The sequence below is a fragment of the Balaenoptera physalus genome (genome assembly GCF_965194825.1).
Source record: "Balaenoptera physalus genome assembly, chromosome: 1".
Lineage (NCBI taxonomy): Eukaryota > Metazoa > Chordata > Mammalia > Artiodactyla > Balaenopteridae > Balaenoptera > Balaenoptera physalus.
The window spans coordinates 19,557,823-19,582,096 of record NC_138882.1 but is presented as its reverse complement, the minus strand read 5'-3'; the positions used below and the strand labels follow the sequence as shown (position 1 = coordinate 19,582,096).

The window sequence follows — 24,274 nt, the reverse complement described above, 5'->3', positions numbered from 1 at the left end:
GATTTGCATTTCTCTAATGATTAATGATGTTGAGCATTCTTTCATCCATAGTTATATTTCAAAATCAGCTACTACTTCAGAAGTCCCAAATTATAGCTTACTAAGGATCCTTTTGATAGAAATGCTATCTTGGGAATAACTTTCAGAATTTATTCAATTTCCCTATTAAAATCATATACCCCAAAATAAATATATTTATTTCCTTCTTTGCTCCTTTGATCAAATCAGATAAAAATAATTTTCAGTAATTTAATTTTGAATAAAATTTTAGATGGAAATTTGTATACTGTATGTTGTACAAAAGGCATCTGTCTAATTTTCCCCTCGATATTTGCCAAAAATTTTTTTAGATCTATTGTGCCTTTGTCAATGTTCACGTTTTCTATACTCCTGTCATGTTTAATGCATATTCTCCTTCAGTTTAATCAATGTAAAATATATTCTAGAAAGGTAGAGGCCATATCTGTTTTGATTCACAATGAGCAATCTTCAGCAAGGTACTGAACTCAGATCAACCCAATATTTTGATGACTTTGATGGTCAGAATACCTGTAAATCCTTACCTGAAAATGTTGAAATAACCTCAAATGTTGTTTCCAAAGTAGAAGCAACAGATGTTACTTTATCTGCAGCTAAAAGGTAGAAGTCTCCAGATTTGGAACACTTCACAAAAGCATACCTAAAATAAAATTTTAGGAGCAAATTACTAATAATGAAAAAAGAAAAACCACAGATAACATTTTAAATGTTTTACATCATTTTAGAAAAACTAACTTTAAGATCAAAAAAGTACTATTTTCAAGGGACTTCATTCCTTACATTTCTCTTTTCTTTTCCAAAAGGTAGAAATAAGGTCTTAAGTAGAATCCTCTAAAGCTTAATAAAATCTATATGAACTAAAGCTTAATAAAATCTATATGAACTAAAGCTTATAATCTTTAATCTATATGAGCTAAAGCTTAATAAAATCTACATGAACTAAATCTATATGAACTAAGTTATAATTCACTAATTTTAAAAGGATAATAAGGATTAAATAAGATCAAAATAATGCTAAAAATGGAATTGATCCTATTTGTGGATAAAACAAAAATTGCAATAATATACCTACTTTGATTCTGGCATATAACAAACAGCCTGATTGGCTGGAATTGTCCAAGGCTGGGTGGTCCAGACTAAGAAACTAACAGGAGATGAACCATCTGTGAAAATAAAATTTCAAATATGCTAGCAAATCAAATGTTATAATTCCATAACTTTAATAATCTCAAGCAACAGATAAATCTTACCTATAAGAGATGCCAACTTAGGAGAAGGTTTCAAGAGAGGGAATTTTACATATACTGAGCAACTGACATGCTCTGGATTATATTCAAGTTCTGCTTCAGCCAATGCAGTCCTAACGTTTAAAAATATTAAACATAAATATTTGGAACCCTCAAAAAATTCTCCCCTTTAGTACCAGAAAGACATAAATACCTTGATGAGGGAGACCAAAACACAGGTTTATAAGATCGATAAATCAAGCCCTATAAAAGACAAAGAAAAATGAAAGCTGGAATTCTGTAACACATATTTTAACATACTCAAAGAAAAAAAAAAACTTTTATTACCTTATCATACATTTCGTAGAAAATTCTCAACTGTCTGGCTTCATATCTTCCATCAAATGTATAGTAGCAATTATTCCAATCTGCCATTATTCCCCAACGAATAAATGCCGATTTCTGTTTCTCAATTGCTGCTTTGGCGAATGATCTAGCTAAAAACAATAAAAGAAACAAAAAACTTTTGAAAACAAATTAATTCAAATTCTTAAACATGGCTTAGCATGTATCTCTCTAAATTGCAGGTATCTCTGCAGGTATTGTACACAACATAGACTATAAAAATTTTTAATAGGAAAATTATCTGAAAGTTAAAGTGCTCAGAAGATACCTACAACAAATTCTAAAATTCACTAAAATTTCAAAAGTTAAAATTTTGTTACCATCTCCTCGATTATTGAGAGATCATAAAATGACCTTTTAGAAAAAATAAACTGGAAAAGTTATTCTTCATATTTCTTAGTTTAAGAAAAGGTCAGAGAATAATTCTTATTTCATTATATATACACACACACAAAAGTAATCAGTATAACCAATAATACTCTTTCATAAGGAAGTATGAAATCTTCACAATCATATCCAATTATAAAATAGTTTAGGGACTTCCCTGGTGGCACAGTGGTTAAGAATCCACCTGCCAATGCAGGGGACACGGGTTTGAGCCCTGTTCCAGGAAGATCCCACATGCCGTGGAGCAACTAAGCCCGTGAGCCACAACTACTGAGCCTGCGCTCTAGAGCCCGCAAGACACAACTACTGAGCCCGAGAGCCACAACTACTGAAGCCCGTGTGCCTAGAGCCCGTGCCCTGTAACATGAGAAGCTGCCACAATAAGAAGCCCATGCACTACAACGAAGAGTAGCCCCCGCGCACCGCAACTAGAGAAAGCCCGCACACAGCAAGAAAGACCCAAAGCAGCCAAAAATAAATAAATAAATAAACACTGAGGAGCCCTTTAAAAAAAAACAAAACAGTTTAATATATAAGAACAGAAGGGGGACTTCCCTGGTGGTGTAGTGGTTAAGAATCCGTCTGCCAATGCAGGGGACCTGGGTTCGATCCCTGGTCCAGGAAGACCCCACATGCCGCAGAGCAACTAAGCCTGTGTGCCACAATCAATGAGCCTGCGCTCTAGAGCCCATGAGCCACAACTACTGAGCCCTGTGTCACAACTACTGAAGCCTGTGCACCTAGAGCCTGTGCTCCACAACAAGAGAAGCCACCGCAATGAGAAACCAGTGCACCACAACGAAGAGAAGGCCCCGCTTGCTGCAACTAGAGAAAGCCCGTGTGCAGCAACGAAGACCCAACGCAGCTAAAAATATTAATTAATTCTTTAAAAAAAAGAAAAAGGATAGAAGAGTCCTCCCTGACACATTCTATGGAAGGAAAGGATCAAAAAAAGAGATCTCTTAAAAAAATTTTTAATTTAATAATTACTTTTGGTTTAACACCTAAAATAGGTCAAGTCCTAGCCAAGAAAGTAAATAAAAACATTGACCAAAATCATAATTTCAACAAAATGTGAAGACTAAAGAACTGAAAAATGTACTTGGATGTGTTCACAAATCTTTCCTTCATTTCTGAACATAAGTTCTCATAAAAGTCAATTACACAAAATCTTAATTTTCTTTGACACACAGTGGTTTCCAAGAGATCTCATTATAAGCGAAAAACAATAGCAAAAACCAAAAAACAACAGGTGTCTTTGATAAAGCCCTGACTTTTCCAAGGAAGCAGTGTTTACAAATACCATTTTAAAACAGAAATAGAGATTATTTACCTTTCTCTCTAATTTCCATAGCTGAAAGATTCTGAGCTTTTCCACCAAGTTCTGATAATACTTTTATTTCAATGGGTAACCCATGACAATCCCAGCCTGGCACAAAATGTATTTTGGAACCTCTCATCATATGGTATCGGTTGGCTATATCTTTCAAAATCTGCAAAGATAAAACGATAATCATCATTCACACATAAAGCATGTGGCCTACAATTTATATTCTCTTCTTAATATCATTTTAAAACACTAAGAAAACCTGATTTTAATAAGATTTATATAGAATTACCTATTAAAACTACCAACTCCCTCAAGTTCTACATAAACACAAGAGTAACAAATACCTGATTTTTAAAATGCCATTAACTCCCCCAGAAGGAAACTGAATTATAAAAGATTCTAAAGTGAAAAACATTACATCCACATTTACTAATTTGTTTGTAAAGTTGGAGTATGCAAATATGCAAACCATACTACCTTTTTAAGAAATAATTTGAGGGCTTCCCTGGAGGCGCAGTAGTTAAGAATCCGCCTGCCAATGCAGGGCCATGTCCTGGCCTGGGAAGATCCCACATGCCGTGGAGCAGCTAAGCCTGTGCGCCACAACTACTGAAGCCCGTGTGCCCCAGAGCCCGTGCTCCACAGCAAGAGAAGCCACCGCAATGAGAAACCAGCGCACCACAACGAAGAGTAGCACCCACTCACCACAACTAGAGAAAGCCCGCGCGCAGCAACAAAGACCCAACGTAGCCAAAAAAAATAAATTAATAAATAAATTAATTTTAAAAAAGAAATAATTTGAACTTTCTAAATATCAGAGTACAAATTACAAATTTGCCTTACTCTTATGAAAAAAATTATTAATGTGAATAATCCAATATTATGTATATTTAGTTCATAAATATTATAGAATCAATGCAGAATTTATAATGCACTCAGAGTATGAAATATCATGGTTAACTTTTTTTTTGTGGTCGCACCTCACACAGCATGTGGAACTTCCCTGATCAGGGATCAAACCTGCACCCCCTGCAGTGGAAGCACGGCATCTTAAACACTGGACCACCAGGGAAGTTCATGGTTAACTTTGTTATTACTAAAACCCTAAATAAAACAGACCTCTTCACTTAGTATAGTTCTATAACTGTTTCTCAGCTCATTTTAGATAGTAGGGGGCAGCAGAGTCTTTTAAAAAATATATTACTTGGGCTTCCCTGGTGGCGCAGTAGTTGAGAATCCGCCTGCCAATGCAGGGGACACGGGTTCGAGCCCTGGTCTGGGAAGATCCCACATGCCGCGGAGCAACTGGGCCCGCGAGCCACAACTACTGAGCCTGAGCGTCTGGAGCCTGTGCTCCGCAACAAGAGAGGCCGCGATAGTGAGAGGCCCGCGCACCGCGATGAAGAGTGGCCCCCACTCGCCGCAACTGGAGAAAGCCCTCACACAAAAACGAAGACCCAACACAGCCAAAAATAAAAATAATAAGTAAATAATAATTTAAAAAATTAAAAATATATATATATATTACCACTAAAAAATGGGGGCTCAGGGACTTCCCTGATGGTCCAGTGGTTAGGACTTCACCGTCCATTGTAGGGCATGCAAGTTTGATCCCTGGTCTGGGAGCTAAGATCCCACATGCCTCGTGGCCAAAAAACCAAAACATAAAACAGAAGCAATATTGTAACAAATTCAATAAAGACTTTAAAATTGGTCCACATCAAAAAGAAAAATCTTAAAAAAATAAAAATAAAAAATGGGGGCTCAAAGACAAAGGACAGATTTGGCTCCAAGCTTAACTCCTTCTTCCCAAAACTGAATAGTGCAGTAGTCCAGAAAAATATTTCTTCCTTTCCATGTCGCTCAAAAGTAGAAAAGATAATACACATTCTTCCCACCCCTTCTTCCACGCAAAAGTCTTTCAAACTTCTTACCAAAGGGCAGGCGGGCCTTGTGATCTGGGTGGTAGTCATACTGCATAAACACTCATCTACTGGTATATATTTAAGATCTGTACACTTTATGTTATGTATATTACTTAAATCAATCAATATAAATAACATCCTTCCCACTTACCCCATTCAAAGTTATTTTATTTATTTAATTATCTGTCCCTTCGTGAGAAAATATAAACTCTCTGAAACCAGAGATCCCATCTGTCTTCTTCATCCGTAAACACTAAGCATTCAGAATGGTATCTGGCACTATTCTAAAGTACTTATTGAATAAAGGAATGCATGCATGTATGTTCTAGACTGTGATGTCTTATACAGTAGTCACTAGTCACCAGCAGCTAATGAGCATCAAAATTGGCTAGTCTAAATTGAGAGGTACTGTAAATATAAAATATATACCAGATTTCTAATACTTAATACCCCAAAAAAGAATGTGAAATAGCTCTAACAAAATTTACAATGGCTATATGTTAAAATGATGGCTCAGATATGTTGAGTTAAACATAATATTAAGATTAATTTCATCTATTTCTTTTGAAATATTTTTATGTGGCTACTAAAAAAATTTAACTTACCTATGTGGCTCACATTTGTAGCTTGCAACATTTCTACTCTACAGTGCTGCTATCCGTCATGTTAACAGAGAGGCATCGTTTAAGCTACTTTTAATTATTTAACTACAATTTTAATTTAAATCATGAGCTAATAATTAACAATGTCCCTAATAAGGAAAGACAGAAGCCTTTATTAGAAGCCTCTAGTAAAAGAAACAGCAGGGATGCAACAGGAATATTTTCCTAATTGCTCAGTATCAAACATTACCCCCCTCCTCTCCAAATAAGTTCCTCCATACCTTTAAGAGCCATTTGTCTCTTTTGGTCACGACAGTCCTCTCTTCCCTTATTTCTCCTTTTGTTTTTCATTTTCCTATCACAATACTCATGTATTCCTTTGTTTAACAGACAAATATTTGAATGCCTGCAATGTGCCAAGCACTATTCTAGGAACCTAGAGTATGGCAGTAAACAGGAGAAACAAGGTCCTTCTTCAGATGGAGGAAGACAGAAGATAAACATATTCGCTCACTATGAAGTTAACAGCACGGTAAAGGGTTTGAAAGAGGCATGTGGGTGGTGGTGGTGGCACCATTTTACAGGGACATCAGTAAACCTGAAGAGATGACATCTGAACAGAGATATGAAGGAAATGAGGAAGGGAGCCATCTGAACATCCGGGATGTATCCCAAGCAGAGAAAAACAAGCAAAACTATACACGGCACCGTCTGAGGAAGAACAAGAACTGTTCCTCCTCTAGTTCCAAAGTGCCCATGGTCTTGGACAGAGCCTCCAACTAGGCACAGAAGAGACAGTTTTGTGGGGTGCCTCAGTTTTTCGGAGAATTACTCCTCAATCCTTGAGCCACGTGGGGCCTACTGCCCTCCATTCCAGCTCTAAGGGTGAACACATGATCCACTGCAGCCATCAACATATTTTGTCCCCAAGTCCAAAATGATTGCTTCGGGGATAGACTTGTGACCCAAAACAGGCCAAGCAGATTCAATTACAGGACTTGTGTAAGAACTGTTAGAAAAGAAAGGATGGAAGAATGTAAGCCTGAAAGTGTTGGGAAATGAGGGGCGGGGGTAAGGGTGAGGGGACAGACATCAAAAGGGGGAAAGGCTGCCTAAGAGTGAAAGAGAGAGAAACCAACCCCTAATATTACCTGAGTCCCTGGGTGCAGCCATGCAAGGAGCTAAAACTACCGTTAAAACGGTCAATAAATTCCCTGTTTTGCTTAATCCAGATAGAGTTGGCTTTTCTATTCCTAGGAACCAAAAGAATCTGGAACAGTAGAGTTTTGTTTTGGACTTTTATTATAACATACAGTCTCACTGAGTGTATTAAAAACAAGAGACTAGGCTACCTTTCTCAAATTAAAGTGTCTTCACTTAACATAGGCAGCAGAAAGTTCCAGAAGAAGAATGGAAAAGTCAGCCTTAAATAATTTAAAATAGAAGAAATGACTTAAAAGCAACAACTTTAAAGCAAAGATAATACCTATTAAAGCTTCTGTGTGGTAAATAACAATATATTAGACTAAAAACAAGACTAGTCCAGACACCTGTTTTGTCCTATTGATCTGAACCACAAGCAGATAATACTGCAGGATACTCCTATCTGATAGAGCAATTCAGTCCTCAGTCTTCCTCTAAATTTTCTTGACTATTCAAACTCATTTACTTTCCAGATTTACTTTTTAGCCACTAAGAACATTTAAAATTTTTTTCTGTAAGTGACGCCCTTCCTTTGCCAGAGAGGTGTCAGTGAAAACTAGCTAAAACAGAAAGTTTTAAATAAGATGCCAAATCTCACAATACAGAAAATGCCAAGGTTTCAACAAAAATTCACTCATACCCCAAACCAGGAAGATCTGAAACTGAATAAAAAAAGACAGTCACTAGATAACCAAGACTGAGACGAGAGAAATGTTAGAATAACCTGAAAAAGACTTTAAAGTAACCGTGATAAAAATGCTTAAATGACCAACTGTGAACACACTTGAAAAATATGAAAAAAGAGAAAGCCTCAGCAAAGAGTCAGTAGATATCCAAGAAAAAGTAAATGGAAAATGTTTTTTCTTATATTTGATATCTCAATTTTATTGAGCTATCAAATGCAAATTTTAAAAGAGAAAAGTGCAATAAGTGAAATAAAAAGTTCTGTAGATGGGCTCAACTACAGAATGGAGGGGAAAAAGGGAAGAACCACTAACCTTGAAGTCAGAACAATAAACGACCCAATCTAAAAAGAAGAGAGAAAAAGGACAGAAAAAAAATATCACGGAGCTGTGGGACTATAACAAAAGATCTAACTTTGGTGCCACTGCTGCCCTGAAAGGAGACTTTTTCAGAGCGGAAAAAAGTACACAAAAAAATAATGGCTGAAAACTCCCCAAACTGCCATGAGACATAAACCTATAAATTCAAGAAGCTTAACAAAATCCAGAGGAAAAATCCAAAGAAATCCATGTCAAGATACATAATCGTTAAACTTTTGAAAATAAAAATGTCTTGAAAGCAGTTGGAGAAAAATGACATGTTGTTTATTAGGGGAAAATAATTTAAAAGACAGCAAAGTTTTCATTAAAAAACACGGAGGCCAGAAAGAAGTGGAACAATATTTTTCAAGTGCTAAGAAAAAACTGTCAATCCAGAATGCTATATACGCTGAAACTATACTTCAAGAATGGAAAGAAATCAAGACACTATCAGATGCAGGAAAACTAAAAGGATATGTGACCAGCAGACCTACCCTAAGGAATGGCTAAAGAAAATTGTCTAAACAGAAAAAAAAACAATAAAGCAGAGACGCTGAAACATCAAGAAGGAAGAAAAAGTATGGTAAACAAAAATATGGGTAAATATAATAAACTTTCCATTTCCTCAAGTCATCTAAATTATGTTTCACAGTTGAAAAGATAACTGTCAAACACTGTCTTATATGGACCAAAATACATGCAGAGGAAATATGTAAACCAAGCTAAAAGGAAGGGAAGGAAAAAAGATATAAAGGGACAACATGCTTCTAAATAATCCATGGATCAAAGAACTCTCAAAGGAAATTTAAAAAATACGATGAAATGAATAAAAATGGAAATTCAACATGACAAAATTTGTGGGACACAAGCTACAGGAGTGATGACACAAATTTACAGCAATAAAATACATACATTAGAAAAGAATAAAAGTCTGATCAATAATATAAAGTCTAGAAAAAGCCTCAAGAACTAGAAAAAGAAAAACAAAGGAGCCCAATGCAGGCAGAAGCAAGGAAACAATTAAAAAAAAAATTGATGAAATTAAGAACAGAAAAATAAAAGAAAAATCAATGCAACAGAATTTGACTTCAGGCATGACAGTGTAAAAATACTACATGGATGGGCTTGCCAGGAAAAGTGGTGAAAATAATTTAAAACCCTAATCATTTAAAGCTTCTGTAGGGACTTCCCTGGTGGCGCAGTGGTTAAGAATCTGCCTGCCAATGCAGGGGACACAGGTTCGAGCCCTGGTCCGGGAAGATCCCACATGCCACGGAGCAACTAAGCCTGTGCGCCACAACTACTGAGCCTGCGCTCTACAGCCCGTGAGCCACAACTACTGAGCCCACGTACCGTAACTACTGAAGCCCACGCATCTGCAGCCCGTGCTCTGCAACAAGAAAAGCCACAGCAATGAGAAGCCCATGCACCCTAACGAAGAGCAGCCCCCGCTCGCTGCAACCAAGACCCAACCCAGCCATCAATCAATCAATCAATCAATCAATGTATGATTAAAAATAAATAAATAAAGCTCCTGGAAATGGTCCTAAGGGCATAGAGCAAACAAAGAAATATCTAAACAAGAAAAATGCCATGAAAGTTTGGCAAGAAAAATGAGAACCAAGACCACTCCCTCCCTCCAGCCTGCCAGCTCTGTGAGGCCGGCTCCACTCCAGACCATGCAGCCAAGGGGACAGGGCTCCCTGGGGAGAGCAGGGGGTCGGCATTCATGCTCCTGTTCCACCTACCTGTTGCTGAGGCTACAAGGTCGAGATTCTCTACTTCTAAGACCCCACTCATGGAACAGAAACTTTACCGTGTGTGAGAGTCTGCTGGGAAGGCTGGAGCTCTGCTCACCCTTGTCTGGGCTCATGAAATGGTGGTTCCACACCAGGAACCAGGAGAGGCAGTTCAAGAAGATCTCAGGCTACTGACCCTCCCCATGGGTGCTCAGCTCCAAAAGTCGGGGTGTCTCTCACACAGAAGTGTAGTTTCCCCCACTCCCAGTTCCGGAGCCCTGCCTGGCAGGTTCTGCCTGGGGGAAGGAGAAGCAGGCAGTAAAACAAATAGCTCTTACTCTCCTCCCAGCAACAGAGCAAGGAGAGGTTCAGGCCTAAGAGGGCTCTGAACAAGAGTAGGGGCTGTGATGAAAGGCAATCGGGAAAAGTGTCACGGATTCAAGATGACAGAGCTAAACTCTAGGGCAGCTCATTTGCAGGAGAGAAGAGGGCTGGGAGGAGTCCTCCTGGGATCACAACAAGAATCAAAGACTGACCTCAGGAACCAATACGTCAAAGGACCCCAAATTGGACTGAATTAGTCTACAAAACAGTTTATGCCCAAGGGCACTGTTGAAAACAACAGAGCCAAGAGCTGGAAAATTTCAGAACAAAACAGACGGGTGTTGGCAGAGAAACAGGATGGGAGCCCTGCCACAACCACTATCCTCTCAGGGTGACTGAGCATACCCAAAGCTGCTCCTCCCCGGGAAGCAACATCACAGGCTTAACACTAGAGAAAAATGGGACGGGGTGGGACCAGACCTCATGAAAATAATCCTGCCAGTCACCAAACATATAAACAAGCAAATTACAATGAAAAGCCAGGGCAGGAAGCAGGCGGTGGCAGAAAGACCAATATACAGACTTATTTCAATATATTACTAAAATGCCTGATTTCCAAGAACAAAAAAAATTACAAGACATACAAAGAAACACAAATGCATGGCACATAAACTGAAAAATAAGCAGGCAACATCAACTACCTATGAGAGCAACCATATGTCAGGTTAACAGAAAAAGAATTCAAGACTGCCATTATAAACATGTGTAAAGGGGAATTCCCTGGCAGTTCAGTGGTTAGGACTCGGCACTTTCACTGCTGTGGGCCTGGCTTCGATCCCTGGTTGGGGAACTAAGATCCCACAAGCCACGTGGCGTGGCCAAAAAAAAAAAAAAAAAATGCGTAATGAACTTAAAGGAAACCATGATTAAAGAGACAGGGAGAAATGATAATAATAATGTTGTATCAATAGAAAATACCAATAAAGAGGCAGAAATTGTTATTTTTGTTAAAAAGACCAAAAGGGAAATTCAGGAGTTGAAAATAATAGCTGAAACACAAAATTCCCTGGAGGGGCTCAACAGTATATATGAACTGGCAGAAGAAATAACTAGTGGATGTGAATATAGAGCAATAGAGATTATATAAAACAAGGAAAAAACAGAAAAAAGAACAGAAAAAGAAGATCAGAACCTCACAGAAATGTGGAACATACATATTCAGTATACCAACATAATGGAAGGAATGGAAGTTTCAGAGGAAAGGAAAGGAGCTTAAAAATATACAAAAAAAAGGGGACCTTCAAGATGGCAGAGGAGTAAGACGTGGAGATCACCTCCCTCTCCACAAATACATCAAAAATACATCTACATGTGGAACAACCCCTACAGAACACCTACTGAACGCTGGCAGAAGACCTCAGACTTCCCAAAAGGCAAGAAACTCCCCATGTACCTGGGTAGGGCAAAAGGAAAAAGAAAAAACAGAGACAAAAGAATAGGGACAGGACCTGCACCTTGGGGAGGGAGCTGTGAAGGAGGAAAAGATTCCACACACTAGGAAGCCCCTTTGCGGGCGGAGACCGTGGGTGGCGGAGGGGGAAGCTTCGGAGCCACGGAGGAGAGCACAGCCACAGGGATGCAGAAGGCAAAGCGGAGAGATTCCCGCACAGAGGAGCGGTGCCGACCAGCACTCAACAGCCCGAGAGGCTTGTCTGCTCACCCACCAGGGTGAGGCTCGGGCTTCGGAGGTCAGACCCCAGGGAGAGGACTGGGGTTGGCTGCGTGAACACAGCCTGAAGGGGGCTAGTGCACCACGGCTAGCCAGGAGGGAGCCCAGGAAAAACTCTGGACCTGCCTGAGGCAAGAGACCATTGTTTCGGGGTGCGCGAGGACAGGGGATTCAGAGCACAGCCTAAACGAGCTCCAGAGAAGGGCGCGAGCTGCGACTATCAGCGCGGACCCCAGAGATGGGCATGAGACGCTAAGGCTGCTGCTGCAACCACCAAGAAGCCTGTGTGCAAGCACAGGTCACTCTCCACACCTCCCCCCCCCCCGGGAGCCTGTGCAGCCCGCCACTGCCAGGGGCCGTGATCCAGGGACAACTTCCCCGGGAGAACCCACAGCACGCCTCAGGCTGGTGCAACGTCATGATGGCCTCTGCCACCGCAGGCTTGCTCCGCATCCGTACCCCTCCCTCCCCCTGGCCTCAGTGAGCCAGAGCCCCCCAATCAGCTGCTCCTTTAACCCCGTCCTGTCTGGGTGAAGAACAGATGCCCTCAGGTGACCTACATGCAGAGATGGGGCCAAATCCAAAGCTGAACCCCGGGAGCTGTGCGAACAAAGAGAAAGGGAAATCTCTCCCAGCAGCCTCAGGAGCAGCAGATTAAATCTCCACAGTCAACTTGATGTACCCTGCATATGTGGAATAGCTGAATAGACAATGAATCATTCCAAATTGAGGAGGTGGACCTTGGGAGCAACTGTAGACTTAGGGTTTGCTTTCTGCATCTAATTTGTTTCTGGTTTTATGTTTATCTCAGTTTAGTATTTAGAGCTTATAAACATTGGTAGATTTGTTTACTCTCTTCCTTTTTTTTTTAATATATATATATTTTTTCTTTTTCCCTTTTCTCTTTTTCTGAGTGTGTATGTGTATGCTTCTTTGTGTCATTTTGCTGTATAGCTCTGCTTTTACCATCTGTCCTAGGGTTCTATCTGTCCGTCATTTTTGTTTTTTTCCTTAGTACAGTTTTTAGCACTTCTTATCATTCATGGATTGGTTTTTTGGTTTGGTTGCTCTCTTCTTTCTTACTTTCTTTTTTTTTACTACTTTCCTATTTTTTTATTTTTAATAATGATTTTTTTTACTTTTTATTTTAGTAACTTTATTTTATTTCCTCCCTCCCTCCCTGCCTCCCTCCCTCTTTATTTCTTTTTTTCGCCCTTTTCTTCTGAGCCGTGTGGCTGACAAGGTCTTGGTGCTCTGGCCGGGTGTCAGGCCTGTGCCTCTGAGGTGGGAGAGCCGAGTTCAGGACACTGGTCCACCAGAGACCTCCCAGCCCAACGTAATATCAAAAAGCGAAAGCTCTCCCAGAGGTCTCCATCTCAACACTAAGACCCAGCTCCACTCAACGACCAACAAGCTACAGTGCTGGACACCCTATGCCAAGCAACTAGCAAGACAAAAAACACAACCTCATTCATTAGCAGAGAGGCTGTCTAAAATCATAATAAGGTGACAGACACCCAAAAACACACCACTGGAAGCGGTCCTGCCAACCAGAAAGACAAGATCCAGCCTTGTCCACCAGAACACAGGCACTAGTCCCCTCCACCAGGAAGCCTACACAACCCACTGAACCAACCTCACCCACTGGGGGCAGACACCAAACATAACGGGAATTATGAACCTGCAGCCTGCAAAAAGGAGACCCAAAACACAGTAAGTTAAGCAAAATGAGAAGACAGAGAAATACACAGAAGATGAAGGAGCAAGGTAAAAACCCACCAGACCAAACAAATGAAGAGGAAATAGGCAGCCTACCTGAAAAAGAATTCAGAGTAATGATAGTAAAGATGACCAAAAATCCTGGAAATTGAATGGAGAAAATACAAGAAACGTTTAACAAGGATGTAGACGAACTGAAGAGCAAACAGACAATGATGAAAAACACAATAAATGAAATTAAAAATTCTCTAGAAGGAATCAATAGCAGAATAACTCAGGCAGAAGAAAGGATAAGTAACCTGGAAGATAAAATAATGGACATAACGACCACAGAAGAGAATAAAGAAAAAAGAATGAAAAGAATTGAGGACAGTCTCAGAGACCTCTGGGACAACATGAAACGCACCAACATTCAAATTATAGGGGTCCCAGAAGAAGAAGAGAAAAAAAAAGGAACTGAGAAAATATTTGAAGAGATTATAGCTGAAAACTTCCCTAAAATGGGAAAGGAAATAGTCAACCAAGTCCAGGAAGTCCAGAGTCCCATACAGGATAAATCCAAGGAGAAACATGCCAGGACACATATTAATCAAACTATCAAAAATTAAATACAAAGAAAAAATATTAAAAGCAGCAAGGGAAAAGCAACAAATAATATACAAGGGAATCCCATTAAGGTTAACAGCTGATCTTTCAGCAGAAACTCTACAAGCCAGAAGGGAGTGCAGGAGATATTTAAAGTGATGAAAGGGAAAAACCTACAAGCAAGATTACTCCACCCAGCAAGGATCCCATTCAGATTCTACGGAGAAATTAAAAGCTTTACAGACAAGCAAAAGCTAAGAGAATTCAGCACCACCTAGCTTTACAAAAAATGCTAAAGGAACTTCTCTAGGCAGGAAACACAAGAGAAGGAAAAGATCTACAATAACAAACCCAAAACAATTAAGAAAATGGTAATATGAACATACATAACGTTAACTACCTTAAATGTAAATGGATTAAATGCTCCAACCAAAGACATACACTGGCGGAATAGATACAAAAACAGGACCTATATATATGCTGTCTACAAGAGAGCTACTTCAAACCTAGGGACACTGAAAGTGAGGGGATAGAAAAAGATATTCGAGGCAAACGGAAATCAAAAGAAAGTTGGAGTAGCAATTCTCAAATCAGACAAAACAAACGTTAAAATAAAGACTATTACAAGAGACAAAGAAGGACACTACATAATGATCAAGGGATCAATCCAAGAAGAAGAATTTATAACAATTGTAAATATTTATTCACCTAACATAGGAGGACATCAGTACATAAGGCAAATGCTAACAGCCATAAAATGGGAAATTGACAGTAACACAAAACTACTAGAGCTAATCAATGAATTTGGTAAAGTAGCAGGATACAAAATTAATGCACAGAAATCTCTTGCATTCCTATACACTAATGATGAAAAATCTGAAAGAGAAATTAAGGAAACACTCCCATTTACCACTGCAACAAAAAGAATCAAATACCTAGGAATAAACCTACCTAACAAAAGACCTGTATGCAGAAAACTATAAGACACTGATGAAAGAAATTAAAGATGATATAAACAGATGGAGAGATATATCATGTTCTTGAATTGGAAGAATGAACATTGTGAAAATCACTATACTACCCAAAGCAATCTACACATTCAATGCAATCCCTATCAAACTACCAATGGCATTTTTCACAGAACTAGAACAAAAAATTTCACAATTTGTATGGAAACACAAAAGAGCCCAAACAGCCATAGCAATCTTGAGAAAGGAAAACGGAGCTGGAGGAATCAGGTTCCCTGAATTCAGACTATACTACAAAGCTACAGTAATCAAGACAGTATGGTACTGGCACAAAAACAGAAATATAGATCAATGGAACAGGAGAGAAAGCCCAGAGATAAACCCATGCACATATGGTCACCTTATCTTTGATAAAGGAGGCAACAGTATACAATAGAGAAAAGACAGCCTCTTCAATAAGTGGTGCTGGGAAAAGTGGACAGCTACAAGTAAAAGAATGAAATTAGAACACTCCCTAACACCATACACAAAATAAACTCAAAATGGATTAGAGACCTAAATGTAAGGCCAGACACTATAAAACTCTTAGAGGAGAACATAGGCAGAACACTCTATGACATAACTCACAGCAAGATCTTTTTGACCCACCTCCTAGAGAAATGGAAATAAAAACAAAAATAGACAAATGGGACCTAATGAAACTTAAAAGCTTTTGCACAGCGAAAGAAACCATAAGAAAGACGAAAAGACAACGCTCAGAATGGGAGAAAATATTTGCAAATGAAGCAACTGACAAAGGATTAATCTCTAAAATATGCAAGCAGGGGGCTTCCCTGGTGGCGCAGTGGGTGAGAATCTGCCTGCCAATGCAGGGGACACGGGTTCGAGCCCTGGTCTGGGAAGATCCCACATGCCACGGAGCAACTGGGCCCATGAGCCACAACTACTGAGCCTGCACGTCTGGAGCCTGCGCTCCTCAACAAGAGAGGCCGTGATAGTGAGAGGCCCGCGCACCACAATGAAGAGTGGTCCCCACTTGCCACAACTAGAGAAAGCCCTCGCACAGAAACAAAGACCCAACACAGCCAAAAATAAATAAATTAAAATAAAAACAAACGTGGGGTTAAAAATAAATAAATTAATTAAATAAAATACAACTTCTATTAAAAAATCTACAAACAATAAATGCTGGAGAGGGTGTGGAGAAAAGGGAACCCTCTTGCACTGTTGGTGGGAATGTAAACTGATACAGGCGCTATGGAGAACAGCATGGAGGTTCCTTAAAAAACTAAAAATAGAATTACCATATGACCCAACAATCCCACTACTGGGCATATACCTTGAGAAAACTATAGTTCAAAAAGAGTCATGTACCACAATGTTCACTGCAACTCTATTTACAATAGCCAGGACATGGAAGCAACCTAAGTGTTCATCGACAGATGAATGGTTAAAGAAGATGTGGCACATATATACAATGGAATATTACTCTGCCATAAATAGAAACGAAATTGAGTTATCTGTATTGAAGTGGATGGACCTACAGTTTGTCATACAGAGTGAAGTCACAAAGAGAAAAACAAATACCGTATGCTAAGACATAAATATGGAATCTAAAAAAAAAAAAAATGGTTCTAAGAACGTAGGGGCAGGACAGGAATAAAGACGCAGACGTAGAGAATGGACTTGAGGACATGGGGAGGGGGAAGGGTAAGCTGGGATGAAGTGAGAGAGTGGCATGGACATATATACACTACCAAATGTAAAACAGATAGCTAGTGGGAAGCAGCCGCATAGCACAGGGAGATCAGCTCAGTGTTTTGTGACCACCTAGAGGGTTGGGATAGGAAGGGTGGGAGGGAGACACAAGAGGGAGGAGATATGGGGATATATGTATATGTATAGCTGATTCACTTTGTTATACAGCAGAAACTAACACACCATTGTAAAGCAATTATACTCCAATAAAGATGTTAAAAAATTTTTTTTAAATATAGCCAAAAAAAAATTTGACAATTTCTGAAATTTACTGAAAAACACTAACCTACTCAACCAGAAAGCCAAATGAACTCCAAGAAGAATAAACACAGACGGATCCAAACAAAGATACATTACAGTAAAAATGCTGGAAGTGAGAAATAAGGAGAAAACCTTGAAAGCAGAAAGAGAGAAAAAGAGTATGTACAAGAGAACCCCAGTAACACTAGCAGCTGAGTTGTCAGCAGAAACAACGTAGGGCAGAGAGCAGTGGGATCACATACTGAAAGTGCTCAAAGAAAACATTCTCAACCAAGAATCCTACATCCAGCAGAGCTAAACTGAAAAAATGCAAGCAAAATAAAGCCATTCTTTTATTTTTTTTAAAAAAAAAAAAAGAGAAAGAGAGAGAGGGAATGAATTTGTTGCCAGCAGACCCATCTCATAGGAAAGGACATGAGAGGAAGTTCTTCAGGCTAAAAGCAAGTGCCCACAGATGGGAATTCAAATCCACAGGAAAAAACGTTCCATAAGATGTTACGGAAAAACCCCGATAGATGTTTTTGGCCAACCGAATACTCTCTTCTCCTAACTGATGTGAAAGGCAAATGTTCAAAAACTATGTATGTAATGTGTTGTCCAGTGTAAAACATACAGAAATATAATATATTTGCAGATAACAGCACAAAGGAGGTATATATGAGAAAGGCTGCACTGGGCTAAGAAAATGACTACAGATGGTAAAGTAATAATTTATAACAATGTATTGCAGAGTTTGTAACATTAATGGATGCAATGTGCATAACAAGAAGACCACAAGAAGAGACAGAAAGGACCAGAACTACAGTTGACCCCTGAACAACACAGGTTTGAACTGCTCAGGCCCACTTACACAGGGATTTTTGTTCATTAAATAGGTACTACACAATCCGAGGCTGGCTGAATCTGCAGATGTGGAACCAAGGATGAGGAGGATGACTGTGAAGTTATACCCAGACTTTCGCCTGTGCATAGAATCGGCAGCCCTAACCCCCGCACTGTCCAAGGGTAAAGCGAAAAAAGGCGTAACATCTCTACATCTCACGAATATTAAGCTAGTGTAATTCTGAAGCTGACTCTGACAAGTTAAGATATATACACAAGCACTAGAGCAACCACAACAACATTAAGGATGTAGTGGAATAATGAAATTTAAGTAAGGGCTGTCACAGAGATGGTGGAGTAGAAGAGCCCATACCCACCCCCCAACAAGGTACCACAACTAGACAGCCGTCCATGAACAAAAATGGCTCTGGAGTCCACTTGAGAAGCTTCCACAACACAGTGGGACAAAAAAACCTGAGACAAATGCACAAGAAAGGGGGGAAAAACAGTTTGCTCTGGCGGCATCATCTCATCACCCAGGCAGACACTGGGTACTCCTTGGCTGGAGAGAGTTCCCATCACCAGGAAAGGGATAGAAAGTGAATGACCGGCTTCTCCAGCCTTCCAGGGTCCCGTGCGGAGCATGCACTTTGGTTTCACTGCACCTTAGAGCGCAGCAAAGCTGAGACATCTACACGCAGCTAGATCAAGGAAGATGGGCAGGGGCGGCCAGTATCAGCCAGGCAGCATGGGAACCGCAGTGCCCACTGGCCTCCTTCCTCTACGGAGGACTCTAGCAGCCTACATCAATGAGCACCTCAGGAGCTCTGTGGATGCTGCAGCCCTCCCCAGCTTTTGTTACTGAGGACCTCATCACAGACGACAACAGACTGCTCAGCAGCAGCTCTCACCACTGAGCAAAGCAACAGTCAACACAGATGCCGCCGACAACCTGCAGATTTCACCAGTGAGCTTTTCCAAGTTTTCATGCCTGGAGGTACCAGCCGTCTGAGGCTCTCCCTGCTAGCTCCCCACCTTCTGCTGCTAGAGCCCAAGAGCCACACCAGCAACCAGCGCCAACCACTGCGGCTGCACACACGCAAGACACCACCGTAGGCCCCTGCAGATGCACAGAGGCACACTGACCGCCAAGGCCCCACAACTGCTTAAGGACAAAGATCTGGCCCTGACGCATGTCACTGACCCACACCACTGTGTGTGCCTGCGTTCAGCCCCAGCAGCTGCGCACCCGCACACTGCAGGCCCCCAACTCAAATCACCAGCAGCCACAGCTGCGCACATGCACAATGCTAGCCTCTGCAGATGCACAAGCGCACACTGGCAGCCATGATGCACAAGCGCACACTGTTTGGGGAGAAGACCTGGCCCTCACTCCGTCACTGGCCTGCACCACTGCAGCCACCTGCAGTTAGCCCCTAGGGACACACACATGCACACCAACAGCCAAGGCCCCCACAGCTGCTAATGGGGCTGGATCTGGCCCTGACTCCTAACACTCACCTGCACGGGACCAGCCTCAACTCCCATCACTGACACCCACTGCCATGATCGTGCCTGTGGCTAGCCAGTGTATTCATGGGAGTACATGCTGACAGCCAGGGACCCCGGAGCTGACCATGTGCTTACAGGTGGCCCCGGACACTACTGCTGACTCTGACCCTGACCACTGCATGTGAGCTTGCAGCTGCACCCTGCCACCATATAGGTGTCTGTGGCCAGCCCCAGCAGCCAAGCCTGTGCATATCACCAGTTCCAGCCATGACCACTGCTTGCCCTTGTCCCCAGCCACTGAACCTGGAAACATCACTGAACACAAACAGCCCGTGCAGCCATGAAGGACCACCTGCAGAGCCCACCAAAGATCATACAGGTGTTACGCTGTAGATCCCAACTGCCTGTGCAGACAAGACACCACACCAGATCCGACTCTGACCCAGAGCGGCCACACACCCACACTTGGCATCCTGCACCAGTACACCAGCAGTTACAGCACATTCCAACATGTTCCCACACACCAGAGAAGGTCTTTCCTTATTGAAATCAGTCTATAAAGTCTGGAAGAGGTGAAAACTCCTTCAAATGTACAGTTATCTATGCAAGGCTACAGGAATCACAAAGGATCAAGGAAACATAGCTCCACCGAAGGAAATAAGTAAACTTCCAGTAAAAGAACCCAAAGAAATGGAGATCAACAAACTTTATAACAAACAATTCAAAATAACTGTTCTAAAGATGCTCTGAGAATTACAAAAACAAACAAAAACAAAGAAAACCATCAGCTTAACATAATTACAGATAACAATTTTACAAAATCAGAAAGCAACTCATGAACAAAATGAGACACTCAACACGGAGATAAAAAATATAAAACAACCAAAAATAAATTTTGGAGCCAAAGAATACAATGGATTCTTTAGAATTCAACAGGAGCTTCAACAGCAGACATGGCCAACCAGAAGAAAGAATCAGTGAAATCAAAGATAGATCATTTCAAGTTAACCAGTCAGAGGTACAAAAAGAAAAAAGAATAAAAAGGAATGACGAAAGCCTGTAGTACTTATGTGACACAACTGAAAGAAACAATATATGCTTTATGAGAGTCCCAGAAGGAGGAGAAAGGGAAAAAGAGTCAGAAAGCTTATTTAAAGAAAGAATAGCTAAGAATTTCCCAAATCTGGGGAAAGATATGAGCATTCAAATTCATGAAGCTCACAGATCCCCAAACAAATTCAACCCAAATAGATCTTCTCAAAGACATATAATAATAAAAAAGTCAAAAATCAAAGACAAAGTGAGCATCTTGAAAGCGGCAACAGAAAAAAAGCTTGTCACTTACCACTTACAACGGAACCTCCATAAAGCTACAACTAGATATCGCAGCAGAAACCTTACAGGCCAAAAAGAATGGGATGATATATTCAAAGTGCTGCAAATAAAAAACTGCCAACCAATAATACTTAACTGGAAAAGTTATTCTTCATAAATGAAAGAAAGATAACTACTTTTACAGACAAACAAAAGCTGAAGGAGTTCATCACCACTAGACCTACATTACAAGAAATCCTAAAAGGAGTTCTCCAAGCTGAAATGAAAGGATGATAATTAGTGCCTAGAAAACATATGCAATTTTAAAATATGGTAAAGGTAAGTATATAGGCAAATTCAAAATACTCCTATACTGTAATATGGTGGTATGTTAATGACATAACTCTAGTATAAAGGTTAAATGACAGAAGTGTTAAAGTAACTCTAATTAAAATAATGTGTTAATGAATATACAATATAAAAAGATGTAAAGCAAAATTATAAGAAACATAAATGTGTACTGGGAGTAAAAGGGCAGTTTTTGTGTGCAATCAAATATAATTTGTTAGTTCATACAGACTGTTACAGCTATAAGGTGCTTTATGTAAGCCTCATGGTAACCACAAAACAAAAAACCATAGTAAAGGTACAAAAGATAAAGAGAAGGAAATCAAAGCATGCCTTTAAGAAAAATCATCAATTCATGAAGGAAAAAAGAAAGAGAGGAACAAAGGAACTACAAAACAAACAGGAAACAATAAGTTGGCATTAGTAAGTACTTGCCTATCAATAATTATTTTAAATGTAAAAGGATTACATCTTCCAATCAAAAAGTATAGAGTGGCTGAAAGGATGGAAAAAAACAAGACTCGACTGCATGATGCCTACAAGAGATCATGTCAGCTTTAAAGACACACTTAGGAAATCAGGTAAAGGGATAGAAGAAGATATTCCACGCAAATGGAAACTCAGAAGAGGTAGCTATACTTGTACCAGACAAAATAGACTTTAAGTCAAAAATTCTAATAAGAGACAAACAATGTCATCATAATGATAAAGTGGTCGATTCATCAAGAGAAAATTATTAGTTGTAAATATATATGTACCCTACATCAGAGCACCTAAATATATTAAGTAACTACAAACAGATGTGGAGAAATAGAAAATAATACAATAATAGTATAGGACTTCAATACTCCATTTTGAACAATGGATAGATGGTCCAGACAGAAAATCAATAAGGAAACAATGGATTTAAACTATACTTCAGACCATATGAACTTAACAGACATATACTGAACATTCCACTGACAAGCAGCAGAATACACATTCTTCTCAAGCACACACTGATTAATGTCCAGAATAGATAATATTTGGCCACAAAACAAGTGTTAACAAATGTAGAAAGAGTGAAACCATACCAACAATCTTTTCTGACCACAATGGCATGAAACTAAAAATCATCAACAAGAAGAAAACTGAAAAACTCACAAATATGTGGAAAGTAAACAATACATTTCTGAAAAACCAATAGGTCAAAGAAGAAATAAAAAAGGAAATCAAAAATATCTTGAAAACAAATGAAAGAGAAACACAGTATACCACCACTTAAGGGGCGCAGAGATTGTGCTTGGCCTGAACTCATTGGATTGTCGTACAGGCTCCAGCCATGGCTGAGAGCGGCCAGACACCTTAGGCCAAGGTACTCCTGCAGCAGTAGCCACACACCCAGCTGCAAGTACACCCCACTGCAGCCCAGTGGGCGGACGGAGGTTTAGAGAGGACCAGAGAGGACTAGTGATCTACACATGCTTTCTCAAGGGAGCTGGCTTGTAAGATTAGGTAACTGAGACAGAAAATGGAAAGCACATCTCTATACTGAATCTACCTGGTGACATTCTCATCATCCCTGAAGCCACCTCTGTGGGGGAAGTAAAAGGAGGAAACATGCAGTACCACTCTAACTCTGGAAAAGAAGAAGGGTTAGAACTTTAGTCCAGATTCCTGACTCTATGTGAAAAAGAATTAGCCGCTAACAGCAAGTGTGCTGGAGCTGGGGTTGTGGTGGAACATGGCACTCACAGGCAGGTATTAAAGCTGGATACCAACGGACCATGCACCTAACTAAGTTCTGAAACACTCAAAGTTACTTGCTACAGTTGTTTTTCTGGTATAAAATGATGTGGGTGGGCTATAACTAGATTTTCCTCCCCTTTGTTTTAAATACACTCATCTGCAGCATTTTTAAACAAGAAAATCCTGCCTGGGTCACATCCACAACTTCAACCTGTTAATTGGATGACCTTGCCAAGTCACCCAAACTCTGGATTTTAGTCACCTTGCACCCTGCTTTCCCCTCCACTTACACTCAGATTTGAAAAATGTTTTCTATACACTTAATGGTCATTATGAAAATGTTCTTAGAGGTCTCTACTTAAGTATTTTGCAATAAAAAATTTTGTGCAATGAAGAAAAATATATTTTTTATACCTTCAAATGTATGTAACACATAATAACTATTTTCATTAAAATTAGGTAAAATCCAGCATAAACAAATTACAATTTTGTCAATTTAGTTTTACTATTTCAGTTTTCCATATTTTGAATGAAAAAATGTGATTTATTTTTCCTGTCAACAATATCTATGAAAGTGTAATATAGAAATGTTACTGTGTATTATAATATTACTTTCCAAGGATGTCTGAATGCTTTAAGTTACCTTAAGAATCTTTAGTTGAGGACTTCCCTGGTGGTGCATTAGTTAAGAATCCACCTGCTAATGCAGGGGACGCAGGTTCGAGCCCTTGTCCAGGAAGATCCCACATGCCACGGAGCAACTAAGCCCATGTGCCACAACTACTGAGCCTGCGCTCTATAGCCCATGAGCCACAGCTACCGAGCCCGCGTGCCACAACCACTGAAGCCCGCATGCCTAGAGCCCATGCTCCGCAACAAGAGAAGCCACCGCAACAAGAAGCCCGTGCTCCGCCACGAAGAGTAGCCCCCGCTCGTCACAACTAGAGAAAGCCCACACGCAGCAACAAAGACCCAACACAGCCAAAAATAATAAATAAATTTATAAAAAAAAAAAAAGAATCTTTAGTTGATATAGGAACAAGGTATTGGGGATTAAAGTTGTTTTTATTTAATATACCAATGGTTTAACACTCTTTCTCACTTTTTCACCGAAACAATATATTAAAAAATTGAAAGAATAAATGAATAAACAAAAGGTAATATTCAATGTGTGCAAATTTCCCTGATTTAATTTAAAAAGATATTTTAAAAAAGTAAAAAGACAAATGGTAATATTTCTAATTACCAAAAAGATGAAATTTGAATAAACATCTTAAATAACTGTTAGAAAAATATCTTATGGGATG

At 39.9% G+C, this 24,274-nt stretch overlaps 1 protein-coding gene and 1 long non-coding RNA gene across 2 annotated transcripts in view; both read right to left on the bottom strand.

Annotated features, from left to right (window-relative positions):
• The window catches only part of LOC309644669, a 546,086-nt gene that overhangs the window by 232,350 nt on the left and 289,462 nt on the right, over positions 1-24,274 (bottom strand). The window lies entirely within an intron of this gene.
• Positions 1-24,274, bottom strand: part of IARS2 (isoleucyl-tRNA synthetase 2, mitochondrial) — a 74,263-nt gene that overhangs the window by 36,227 nt on the left and 13,762 nt on the right. The window contains exons 3-8 of the mRNA XM_082426311.1: positions 3,391-3,550; positions 1,614-1,762; positions 1,480-1,529; positions 1,290-1,399; positions 1,112-1,202; positions 564-679 (exon numbers count right to left, since the gene is read on the bottom strand). Of these exons, the coding sequence (XP_082282437.1) occupies positions 564-679; positions 1,112-1,202; positions 1,290-1,399; positions 1,480-1,529; positions 1,614-1,762; positions 3,391-3,550 (676 nt within the window). The remainder of the gene's footprint in view (positions 1-563; positions 680-1,111; positions 1,203-1,289; positions 1,400-1,479; positions 1,530-1,613; positions 1,763-3,390; positions 3,551-24,274) is intronic.